The sequence below is a fragment of the Calypte anna genome, chromosome 9 (genome assembly GCF_003957555.1).
Source record: "Calypte anna isolate BGI_N300 chromosome 9, bCalAnn1_v1.p, whole genome shotgun sequence".
Lineage (NCBI taxonomy): Eukaryota > Metazoa > Chordata > Aves > Apodiformes > Trochilidae > Calypte > Calypte anna.
In genome coordinates, this window is record NC_044255.1 from 15,379,835 (window position 1) to 15,392,346 (window position 12,512).

The window sequence follows — 12,512 nt, forward strand, 5'->3', positions numbered from 1 at the left end:
GGCTGTGGGGCAGGCTCCTTGTGGAGTGATGTCCTCCCAGCCACAAAACCTCTCTTGGCGTGCATCCTCCAGGGGCAGGAGCCTGTTCCTCACCCCTCAGGCTGGGCACACCCCTCTCTACTGCTCAGCAGGGCCGAGCCCAGCACAAGCCCGCACCAGCTTACTCGTGCCAGGCACAGGGTGGGGAAAAACCAACAGCAAACCGGGCTGAGCTTTGGGAATAGCAAAAACCTGCTTTCCCACCTTGCTCCCCTACTGGCTTTCTCTTCCCGCCTCTCCCCAGTTGGTTTCTAATGTTTAGTAAAGCTAGTTGTCCTCATAACGGGGTTTTGACACACATACTGTCCTCATTTGACACACATACTTAGGTTTCTCCCCTCTCTGCCAGGGGCTGCCTGCCTTTGAGCTCGCTACCTCTCTGATTACTGCAGTTGTCACTTTTGGAAGTGGCTGGGCTGGGCTGACAGCTTCACTTACCCTAGACAAGCAGGCTGCATAGCTGTGACCTCCATTTCCCATTGACTTGCTCAGCTGCGTTTGCAAAATAAATACAGTATTTTCCTGGATCATGGCTGCATTTCCTCCTCCTGACTTTCTTTTTTTTTTTTTAAACAATGATGTCATGGCTTTTCCAGGCAGTTCAGCTGAAGCAATAGCAATCATTCCATTACTATCCACAGGGCAGAGATCTGCAGACATCTGGCACGGCCAGCCTGAGCCAGCAAGCTTTGCTCAGCATGGATGGTGTTTGCAGAGGCGAGGGAGCAGTGACACACAGGGGTGCACCACACGTGTTTTATGGCTGCAGAACCCACCACAGACATTCAACTGGTGAGGCCTGCCTGTGTCAGAACTGCTCAGTTATTTGCCCTTTGATAACTCTGCTCCAGATAAAGGTCCTGATTCTTCCCAAGCCTTAGAAAAAAAGCATTAGAAAAAAGGACAACTCCAAGCTGACAAATTGGCTGCTTTCCAGGGAGCTTCCCAGAGTGTGTTTAAGCAGCTCCTCTGGTACTCATCCTCTTATGTAAAGACCTGCCCAGTAGCTGGTGATGTGGCCGAGATTTCCTTCTCTTCAGTTTTCTTCTAGACTGAGAAAAAAAAACAAACCTTCCTATGCTGCCAGGTCCCTCCCCATTCTACTTCTCAGCACAAGTGTTGGGAAGGCCTGGTCCAAGTTTCCTGGGGTTTAGCAGGACTCCATCACCCACAGTGATCCTGTGAACCAAGGGTTCCAGTTTTTCCTGTGCTCCTCGATTTCTTCTCTCATACTTGGGCCTTGTTTTGGTGCTGCGAAAACACGGATGTTGGGATGGTTTCAATGCAGACACCAACGCTGTGACTCTCCAAGAGGTGGATGTTTGATGGGCACACAGCTGGACTCAATGACACTGTAGGCGCTGGCTTTCTCTTGGCAGCCTTGGGGACCGGCTCGTCCCTGTCCAGATCACCCAGCGGGATCGACCTCCGCACTACCCCAGGGGGACCGAGCCCTGCACCGCCCCAGCGGGATCGACCCCAGCATCACCTCGGGGCCTGACGGGACTGCTCAGGTGGCTCTGCTGTATTCTGCCGGTCCTCCACGAGAGGGCAGACGAAGACGGTGTTTAAGCAAGGAGTCCCTGGAATAAAGACATCCGTCGAAAATAAATAATTAAAGAAATCAACAAATATGCAGCTCGACATGGGACATCTGCTGCTGCCGAGGAAAAGCTTACCACCCGGGGAGGTTTGCAGGCAGAAGGCAGGTGTTTGCCTGCAGCTCATCCCCAGGGTGGTCTCCTGGTGTGGGGATTGACCAGCTGCAGCCTGAGCTGGCTGGGAGAAAGCAGCCTGAGAACGAGCAGGATACTGTGTCACTTCTGCCTGCTTGTGGGGTTGGACACAAGTGTCCTTGGCCACCTGGAGCCTCCTGGCCTGGCCTGTTTGAGAGGGATCCAGTGTCACAGCTAGAGGGAAGGGAGGTCCAAGCTCTAGCTGTGGAGCTGGTGTTTATAGAGGAATGCTAAAGGGAGAAAGCAGAGCTCTGTACTATTTCATGTGCTCACCCCCCTGTATCCGTATCTCTTGCTTTATGCTATTAACTCCTCCCATCCTAGGCCAGCACTTGTGTGTGCAGTCCCTAACACAGCCCTATCTGTGGCCCCTAGTAGTCCCCTCAGTAGTACAGGTAGATACCCTGGTACTGCTCTGAGCTCAACCTGTGCACCTTTGCTTCTGCACATGTTTGTGCTTATCTGTCCCTTGTCTGGCTTCAAAGGGAGCTGCAGAAGATGAGAGTGGGAATGAATCTCAGGTAGCAACAGCAGAGATCCTGAACACAGCTCAGGCTCTTAAGAGAGGTAAGAAAAACTAAGCAGCAAGATCCTTCCTCTGTGGACCTCTGCAGCCTGCTGTCCCTTTTGCTTTTCTACCTGGAGTACAACCTATTAGGTTTTTTGCAAGCTGCAAGAACTGTTGGGCTGTGGGGCCTTCCTCACTGCCCCACAGCACCATCTGGACTTCCACAGACAGAAATAGGAATTTCATGGCCCTGGCTCCCAGATCACAGCTCGACCCCACCAAACTGAATGCTAGAACATAAGAAAAAGGGGGGGTCTCTGCTGGCAAGGGAATGGTACGAGGCAAAACTGTCCTGCTCATGAAAGCTGAGCTGAGAGTCTGGATAGCATTTTGTACATGACAGCCAAGGAGTCGAGGTGCTGTGAGATGCGGTGTTGTGGCCCTGGTGACAGCAGAGGGCACGCTTTGCTGTCACAGCGCTGAGAGTGCAGCCTGTGCACACAGTCCCCAGCATTGCTAGGATGCTCCGGATCTACGGAGCAGGCTGGTAACGTGAGGGTAAGGAAGTAGTCACAGGAATTCAATGCAATTCAGTCGTCTATAAAGCCACATTCATGCCTGGCAGCGCTGCAGCAGAAAGAAAGGAAGAGACTCTCCTCCATCGCAGCCTGGCTGGATATACCTGGCTGGTAAATGAGTGTGAAAAAAAATTCAAAGCACATTGATCACATAAAGGACCTGGGAGAGGGGGAAGTGGTATCTCAGTCTGCAACTTGCTTGTCACTTCATGCCTGTGCCAGAGCCTTAAGGACTTCTGGAAGTCTGCCCTTCCCCGGGAGTCCTCACTTGGAGATAGTTCAAAGACGTACAGAGCAGATAATGTCCCTTTCTTCACTCTCTCAGTGTCGGTTCCTTCAGATCAGCACTACAAAAGCACATATTTTATATTTGTTTAGATGGCATTTAGTTTTTCCTTGAAATGAAATATCATTATTCTTCAGCCACAGAATATCATAGTGGTCCTGCCAACCTGAGATCACCAGGAAATTCGGTCCATTCAACATTTTTATCCATCTCACAAGGCTCAGACACAATGGAAATTCAGCTTCTCTCCTTAAAACAGGTTAAGATGTTTCGAGGAGAATATTCTTACCAAAGCCTTGGCTGCAGTCTTACTTGTACCAGTCTCAGCTGAAATGCAACAGGGGAAAACCAACTAAGGTAGATGTCAGAGCCTTCCTGAGGCTTCTCTGTCTCAGGAGCCAAGTCACCTCCTGGTGGGGTTACAGGACCAGAGAGCAGAAAATGAACACATCCTTGATATCCTCTGAAATTCAGTGGGACAAATCTAAGACTTTGGATTTCCCTGCAGCAATATTTTTGCTGTTGCCAGAGGACACCGATGTAATTCCTCCAGCAACCCCCAGGTGGAGGGGCAGTCAGGGGGACAGACATCCAGCTCCAGTGCTGAACAGAGAGCTGGAGTCAGAGCCAACTTTGCCCCCATGTGTCTGGAAAAGCCACAGTAGCTGGGCTGACCGTGAAAACCAGGAATCCACAATGTGATTGAGGGTTCGAGCTTGCCCGGGAATAGACTATAGGGAGCATATCTCCATTGCTCCCAGTCTGAAACCCTGCTGAGCATTATTGCTGTGCATCAGGATGCCCTGCACTACCAGGTGGCCAGGCAGGGTTGGCAGGTCAGGGTTGGGATGGAGAAATGTTGGAATTAAAAACAAAGGCTGGGTGAAGATGTAGGCTAGCAAGGGACATCTCTGAGCTGAAAGCCTTTTGCAGGGCTGGACTCATGCACAGAGGTGCTACAGATAGCTGAAAAAGAGAGAAATGCCATCACTTTCCCCTGGAGGGGGACAAGGCCAGCCAGTGCCAGGATGGATAGTTGCCTGCTGTGTCAAGTGTCCAGGTAAATTCAGGTAGCAGGGGAGTTTGAAAGAACCCAGTGCTGTCTCCCATTTCCATCTCTGCTCCTACTCAGTCCTTTGTAATCCTGGACTGGGCTGCCACCACAGTGTGGCACAGCTGGGTTGTGGTGTGACAAGGGCCTGGGGTCTACAAAAGCAGTCTATTCCCCATGCAAGTAAACTGCAAGAGCCCAGATTGCTGCTATAGGAACAGCTTCAAGAAGTTGGGAAATCACTGCTGCTGGGAGAAGCATCCCTAGGAAAATCTCTCATTAAGACAGATAAGAGAGCCAAGATAGGTTTGATGCCCTGACATTTGCTGCCTTGGCCATTTTCTATGCACAGGACTAGCTCTTCTTCCTCCACTGCAGGAGAGGAGTGATGTTGCTCCAACTGCTAGTACAGGGACACAGTAGAGAGAATGAAGCTCTGGGAGTCATGGCTCCCATGGCTGCCCGAGAGCAATGCCAGTGCTAGAAGACAGTGTCCCAAGAGTGAAAGTTTTGGCCTTGTTCAGGCCCGGCAGCTGGAGAAAAGCTGGTTGTAAAAGCAGCACAGGTCAACCCAACCCATGGGTTGGCTTAGGATAAAAATGAAGGCTTCTTCTTTCATAAGTGTCATTCTTCTTGCACCGTGATTTGGGGAGAATGCTGAGGATGAAGATGATGTGTGGCTGCAGGTGTCTGCACAAAGGAAGAGAGGCACAATCCAGGGTGGAGAGTCCCAGTTCAGCCCACAGGTCTGCTTGACCTAGAACTGGTGACCAGCAGCATTCCCTCTTGCTGACTGTAAAGCAGATCAGGAACACCTTTGTTCATGAGCCATGCTACCAGCTCAGCCTCAGCAAATGCAGCCAGCAGCACCAGGGTTGAAGGCAGATGAGGTATACTAATTCAGCATGAAATGAAATGTCCTTTTGCAGATTTCTGGAGACATTTTTGCAGTACCTGAGTCCTTGTATACAGAAGCCTTTGACTTTCCTCAGGTGGAAAATGAGATGGCAGGGAGCCACTAATACCCCTTTTCTGGGCAGTAGCAGAGCCCCTCCCTTGCACACCCTGTTCTGCTCCTGCCAGATGGGACATAGCTGACAAGACCTGTCCTTTGGTGTGAAAAGGGCTTGCAGCTTCTTTGTCCCCAGTGTTGGCATCAGCCAGCTCACAGGGACAGGCTGGAGGAGGGGGAAAGGTTGATTATCCCAGTGGGACAGGAGCATCCCCAGGAACTAGCAAATCCATTTAACCTGAGATGGATTTCGGGCTCTGCCAGGGACCTGCAGGGACCTGCCAATTTGTAGGTGCTTTCCCGATTTGCAGAGCTATGGCAGAGCAGGGGCAGTTTTCCGGGGGGGGGCTGCCTGGATGCCAGCAAAGCTGTGCCGACGGCCAGTGGAGCTGGCCGGGGACAGAGGAGTGTGGCAAGGACTGGTGCCGGATAGCCCCGCAGGGGCCGGGGAGGCAGAAAAGACCACAGGGGACAGCTCAGCATCCCCCACTCCCTGCTGAAGCCGGGGGCAAATCCGCCCTAAAGAGGATAATTTTCATCTACCCGGACTCTGCAGCCTGCTTCTTACCCGACGGAACGGGAAGACGAGCTCCAGCGAGGGGCTTTGGCACGGGGAGTGCTGGGGAGCTTCGCCCTGCGGCGTGGGGCTCAGACCCGCGGGGTGAGAGGTGCACGGCTGGCACCTTCCACTGCCGCGCCGAGGGACTTGTGTCTGGGGAGGAGGGAGCAAAGTCGATGGCTCCGGAGAGATGGTGATTTGGAGAAAACGCACTGAGGCCGGGGACGGACGAGGGGCAGCAGAGGGGCGGCTCCGGGGAGGGAGGGTCACTCGAAGGGCACCGTGGACGCTTGGCCGGCCCCGGGCAGAGCGGAGCATCCCCGGTCCCGGCCCCCCCCTCGGTGTCGGGCAGGGACCCACCCCCGGCGGCGTGGGGCGAGGGGGGCGCCCCCGCCTTGACGTCAGGAGAAGGGTTTATAAAGGCGGTGGGAGGCGAGGAGATCCCCAACGCCGGAGCCGAGCAGCTGCGAAGCCACCAGCGCCTGCCCGCCGCCGCCTCTCCGCGCCCTACCAGCCGGCGAGATGCTGTCGTGCCGCCTCCAGTGCGCCCTGGCCCTGCTCTCCATCGCCCTAGTCCTCGGCACCGTCTCGGCCGCCCCTTCGGACCCGCGGCTCCGGCAGTTCCTGCAGAAGTCCCTGGCTGCTGCCGCCGGGAAGCAGGTGAGAGCCCCGAGACTGGGCGGCCACCCCGGGCACCCCTCGGGCACCCCTCGGCACCCCGACGGCCCTGCTGCAGATCCCAGCTTCTCCGCTGCACGAAACCCCCTGAATGCCCATTGCAGACCTTCCATTTCCCCACCAGAGCCCCCCTGGAGCCCCTGGCACTCCCATTACATATCTCCAGCTTCCTGCTCTAGACCCTTCCAGCTTCCCACTGAACGTCCCAGTACCCTCCGTGCAGACCAAATGCTCCCCAGTGCTGACCAGTGTCCTCGTTTCAGCTCCTTCAGTTTCTTGCTGCAGACCCCGCTTCTCTGACAGATCCCCTGCTTCCCTGGGCTGAGGCAGTGACAGGCTGGGCAGCTGGAGGCAGGAAAGGAGCACACTCCACCCCAACCCAGCCCAGCCCAGCTGGGTGCTGGTGAGGGTTGAAGCAGAGCCTCTGGTGAAGCTAGGCTTCTCTCTCCTGGGCTTCTCTGGGGCACTGAAGCAAGGCAGCTGCCCCAGTGAAGCAGGGTGATGTCCTTATCCATGCAAACGTGCAGCCAGGGCTTATAGTGACAAGAGGAAAAATAACCCCCAGTGAGAGGGTGATCCGACTCAGCCTCCACCGTGAGCTCCCTCAAAGACCTTTCCTAGGACACTTTAGTGGCAGTCTCACTGCATCCTCACCACATCCTCACCGAGTGCAGCACAGTGTGCTGGAGCAGCAGGAAGGGAAGGTGATGTGGTGCTGGGATGAGTTCATTCCCTGCTGCAGCCAGGACAGTGGTCTCTTCCCCACACCAGGCAGAAGTCAGAGTTCTTCTGCTTCCCTTTATTTCCTTGGTGAAATTGCTGCATAGCAGCTGTCAGTCAGGGCTCTCTGGGGAGAGCCAGGGTTCCCCTTCTCCTCCTGAGTCCTGGCATTGTGAAATCTGGGCACAGAGGTGTCTTAGAGGGACAGAGTGGTGAGATCGCAAAAGCCGAGGAGTAATCCTGGTCTCTTTTTCTCTCTCTTTTTCCCCAAGGAACTGGCCAAGTACTTTTTGGCAGAACTGCTCTCAGAGCCAAGCCAGACAGAAAATGAAGCCCTGGAGTCTGAGGACTTGTCCCGAGGGGCTGAGCAGGATGAAGTGAGACTGGAGCTGGAGCGCTCGGCTAACTCAAACCCCGCTCTGGCACCCCGGGAACGCAAAGCAGGCTGCAAGAACTTCTTCTGGAAAACTTTCACATCCTGTTAGCTTTTGAAACCCACCTCTCCTGTCCATCTGTCCCTGCCTTCTTCCTAGTCCCCTGTCCTGAGCAGAAGCTTCACCACAAAAGGCGAAGACTGTAAATAAACAATCCACAGTTATGGTGAAATTAAAAAACAAGGAAAATTTGAGTTTGATTTCCCGTTGTTTTAATAAAACTTTCTGTTCCAATTGTACACAATTTGCTTGAGTTGTGATTTCTGACTAGTTCTTTAATGACATGCACTCCGCAACTCTTTCAGATGTACTATTTTTAATTCTTTGTTGCAATAAAGTTTATGTTTCAAACAGTGATGCTGAGAATTGGTGGTCAATGAGAAAACCTAAGTCACCTCTCAAGCTGCTTGTCTCCAAAATGCCACTCATCTAGGCAGCAGCAGTAAAGAGCATCCCCATGCACACAGATGCACACATTCATCTCTTAAAGTGAGGTGGGGATTTTTTTTTTTCTGTGATCTTTCCAAGGGACCTAGCAACACAGTAGTATTTTAGATATCAAATCCCTGTAAGTTCATCTGAAGTTCATCTGAATCAAATCCACAACACTGGCACTTCAGTTAGTCTGGAGAATTTACACCCATCACCAGAGCCATCACTGTAATTCAGTTTTGTATTCTTAGTGATGGGAACCATAAAAGTGGTTCACAGTACATATTTACACCACACATATCTCACTCCCTTCTCAGCCGCAAACATGTAAGGGTTTTCTTACCAGGCATATTTTACTTCTTGTACAATCCCTCACAAACACTGCTTCTAGGATTCCTTAGGGAAGTTTTCCTTTGTTCTCCTGCTCAGGGGGAGGTTTCACATCCCTGTAAAGATGAGATGCTAACCCCACAGCACCAGCCCCTCTCCATCTAGTAAACTGGTTACAGCAGTTTTTCTACATTGTCATCATTAAAGGGAATATTGAAAGGTTCAGAGCTAGCATCAGCAAAAAGACACGCAGCACTCCATGGAAGAGAAATCCTCATGGTTTTGCAGCATCTCTTCCTTTTCTGGCTGTGCTGGTTTGTGAGATGCAACTGTGGGTGAGTTGGAGCTCGCATCCTGCCTGGGGGACAGGTGTCCCTTTGGTGAGAAATTCATCATTCAGGATTGAAGGTAACAAACAATTTGTAGCCATCACATGTGAAGGAAAATAGTGATAAATAAAGGTGTGAGCACTATCCTGTTGAATTCCCCAGCTGAGGATAGGTGAAGTTGCCTTTGGTTTGTGCTTAGCATAGCTCTTCGTGGGGCACCATTCTAGATGGCTCCTGGGCTCTTGCCTTTATTCTCAGCCTGCTCTTTCTTTCCCTGTGGGCAGGGGTGCATTAGATTGGAACTGGGAGCAGATGAATCCCATGTCATTGGGACCTATAGCAATGCCATTGTGGCATCCCAGCTCTGTCCCTCTGTCCCACCACAGGGCTTGGCTGGGCTGCTCTTCAGCCCACTGGCATTATGAGAGGGCAGTGGGGATTGTGCACAGGGAGGGGAGCTGCCAGCATCAGCCCCTCAGAGCCTGGAGGGAGGACTCTGTGCTGCTTGTGCTGCAGGAACGGCTAAGGACTGCCTCCTCCCTGCCCAAGTGCTGCCAGGGAAGCTGCATCCTGCATCTGCTGGAGAAGCATTACTATGACATGTTCCTGAAGTTCTCCAGCTCCTGGGAACCTCATCTCCTCCTCCCATGGAAGAGGGGCAGGTTTTGTAATGTGGCTTGGGGAATTCAGAGTTGGGTGCACTGTAGAATGATCACGGAACCATGGCTGTTCCGGCATTTGGGGGACAGGGGAAAAGCCCTGGAACACAGGACACCTTTTTTCACCCCCTGGATTCCTGTGTCTGGTGCAGCTGTGGAGAGTGCAGGATTAACTCACCCATGGGAGAGAGGCAGGGCTGGCACTGATGGGAGGGAAAGCCTCAAAAAGACATTTGAGAAGTGAGGGTGGTGCATATAATTTCTCAGCCCTAAAAGCAGACAGGGTGAGAAAAGGACCCTGTTTGAAAGTGATAAGACAGACTCTCTGAGTAGAGAGCAACTGTCCTCACTCACAATGGATTCTTTGCTGCTGTGCATCACCAAGGGACCAGATTTGGGGGGATTCAGTAAAGCAGAAACCTCCCCATCCCTGGCTGCTCACTCCTGCCTTGACTGACACTTAGTGTTCAAAAAGCAGCTAATTCTTCAGTGCTGAGACAGTCTCAAGACAGCAGCTACAGGAAAAGAAAGGAGTCCAGGGGCTTGAATATTCTTATGCACTGAGTCCATCTTTCATGGGATATAAATAGACCACCACTCACCTGAGGCTTTTCCTCTTGGCCACTGTGCTCAGTTAGTGCTTCTGAAGAGAGCTTAATCCTGCCAATTGCTGGAGTGAAACTCATCACAAATAGGGATGCAGATGATCCTCAAGCACAAGCAGGAATTAAAGACAGAGTGATTCACATGCTATACCAGTCTGTTTAAGCAATTCAGCTGAAGGCATGGCAGCTTCTGTGAAGATAAATGAAGATATACTGGTGGAGGCATCTGTGAAAGTCCTCAGTTCAGAGGCAGAAAGACAAACCTGCTCCCTCCATCAACTCAGAAGCTCCTGGAGTTGTGGACATGGCTCCTGGGGCATTAAATACAGAATCACAACATGTAATTGCACAGCATCAGCCTCAGCAATGCCAGGTGCTGGGATCTGGACAAACACAACACAAGTGACTGTCTTGCCCTGCTGAGCTAAAAAGATTTGAAAGGCTGAGAAAGATTTATTGTTCCTCTTTGATAGTTAAGAATTATGGGGTAAAGAAATTAAAGTACTTTATTTACTCCCTGGCCATGCAGCCACGAAACAGTGTTCTGGGCTGTGAAGAATCTTGCTGTGCAAGGTTGAGCCTGGGATGAGGGCAGAGGTACTGTCAGCTCCCAAGGCCAGAGCTGGTGAAGTGGAGAGCATCATGTGTAAGATGTTCTCTGCAGCTCAGAGCAGAGGCTCCACAGAGCAAGGGGGCTGCAGTGACCTACACACAGCTGATTCATCCCCCCTCTTGTGCTCAGTGTCACAGGCAGACCCAGAGCAATCCCCATTCCAGCAGGTACCTTAAGCCCAGTGATTCACCCGAGGCACTGTAGGGAGGTGCATGTGAGGAACCACACAAAAGGGCTTGAAACGGCTGCCTGAAGTGTTGCTTGTAATGAAAACCAGAAAAGGTTGTTTAAGGCTTGGAAATACACACCCCCTGATGGAAAGTCAATGATGAGCTTCTCAGCCATCCCAAGCAGCAAACTCTCCAACTAACGATGCCATGGGGGGTCATTCACATTAGCAAGAAACGCAGGATTTTCTTTATGTTCAGCCTAAATTGGTAAAAAAGGCAAGTCTTCCTTGGCCCAGAAAGCTTCTTGGTGACAGATAGCATGAAGTGATCCTAGATGTGGTGCAGATACCTGTGGGATCCAGATTTCATAGCCTGGGTCCACTCTGGCACCAGCTGACTCCTTTTGACTCCACAGAAAAGACCAAAAGCCTGGGCCCATGGGCACAACTATCCCTCACCTAGCACATCCTGTAAGATGCTCTGTTCTGCTTTTGCGTTTACTGTCTCTGCATCTCCCAGCAAGCATTACACCATCACTCAGATACACAGCCCCCTGGAGCACCTCAGATTCCCAGACCTCTGCTCTCACCACAGGAATCTTCTTCCCTTTCATCCTGCCCAGCTCCCAGCAGCTCAAGGGAACACTGGAGCAGCCCCCAGCACCTGTAGATATTAGCACCAGGCGTTTGAAAAGAAGCACTCACTGCTGCAATTGAGTCTTAATTCACTGAAAGGAAAGCAGCAGGATGCTTATTGACCATGATGAGAAAAGATATACCTAGGCTATAAAAGATATTATGATAAAGGAACAGACTGTACTCTCTGCTCTCTGAACACCTTCTGACTCTTTGACAGCTTCCCACCAGAATAATGCAATAAAACTCACTTGCACCGAGCTTTTTTCTTCTCCTTTAGCTTTCTTTTATTAGGGAATTATTACTTTTTGTCAACACCTAATTGCACATTTGAAAATAGCTCTTCGGCCAGATGATGTGAGTACCTCAGGAGGTTTTTTTGAATCCCGGTCTTAGGACACTTACCCCATACACAAATTGTCGAACACGCACAAAAAGCTTAACAAAAACTCACCATGTTCAGTTTTTCTGATAAGTATATACAAATGGCAGTTTATGCTATGAACTAAAACCCCACCTGGTCATTCAATTAATATGAATTTAATGAAGTGTTTCTGTCAGAGATATTCCCTGTGAAGGAATAAAATGCTACACACAAAGCTTGACTTTGTTCATCACCTAGGTTGGCTGCTGGACCAGAGAGAAGAGGGACTTGGACCCCATACATGAGGCCAGAGCATCACATTTGATGCTCTCAGCTGCCTGTTTCTCCTCCCCAGCATCTGGCTCTTGCAGCCTGTGTGATCTGTGGTGCTGAGGGATGAAGAGATCCTGGCCTCCATCCCTGGCAAAGCATTACCAGGAGACAAGATGAGAGCTGCTCCCGGGCCCTTTGCAGGTCCCTCAACCCTTGTAAGGAGATTCCTCTTCGCACAAAGGAGAAGCCAGGGAGTCCCTCCCGGCAATGAGCCGGGTGCTGCTGTGCCCCGAGGGAGAGCGTTTTCTCCCTTCCCCAGCTCTGTGTTCTGCCTCTAAGCAAAATCTCTCCTTCTGCTCAGGACTGAGGTTTGAGGAAGAAAAAGGATCCCCTGCAAATTGGCTGTCACATTTGTAAGGCTATTTTTTTTAATTCTTCACTTCTGACACTTTTCTTGCTTATTTCACTTTTTTGCGCTTGTCAGAGTATGTGTCTCTTCCC

At 51.4% G+C, this 12,512-nt stretch overlaps 1 protein-coding gene across 1 annotated transcript; it reads left to right on the forward strand.

The window, feature by feature from the left end:
• Positions 1-6,221: 6,221 nt before the first annotated feature.
• SST (somatostatin) lies at positions 6,222-7,958 on the forward strand. Its single transcript, XM_030456637.1, has 2 exons — positions 6,222-6,429; positions 7,440-7,958. The coding sequence occupies exons 1-2, from the start codon at positions 6,292-6,294 to the stop codon at positions 7,650-7,652; spliced, it is 351 nt and encodes a 116-aa protein (XP_030312497.1). The 5' UTR covers positions 6,222-6,291; the 3' UTR covers positions 7,653-7,958.
• The last annotated feature ends 4,554 nt before the right edge of the window (positions 7,959-12,512 follow it).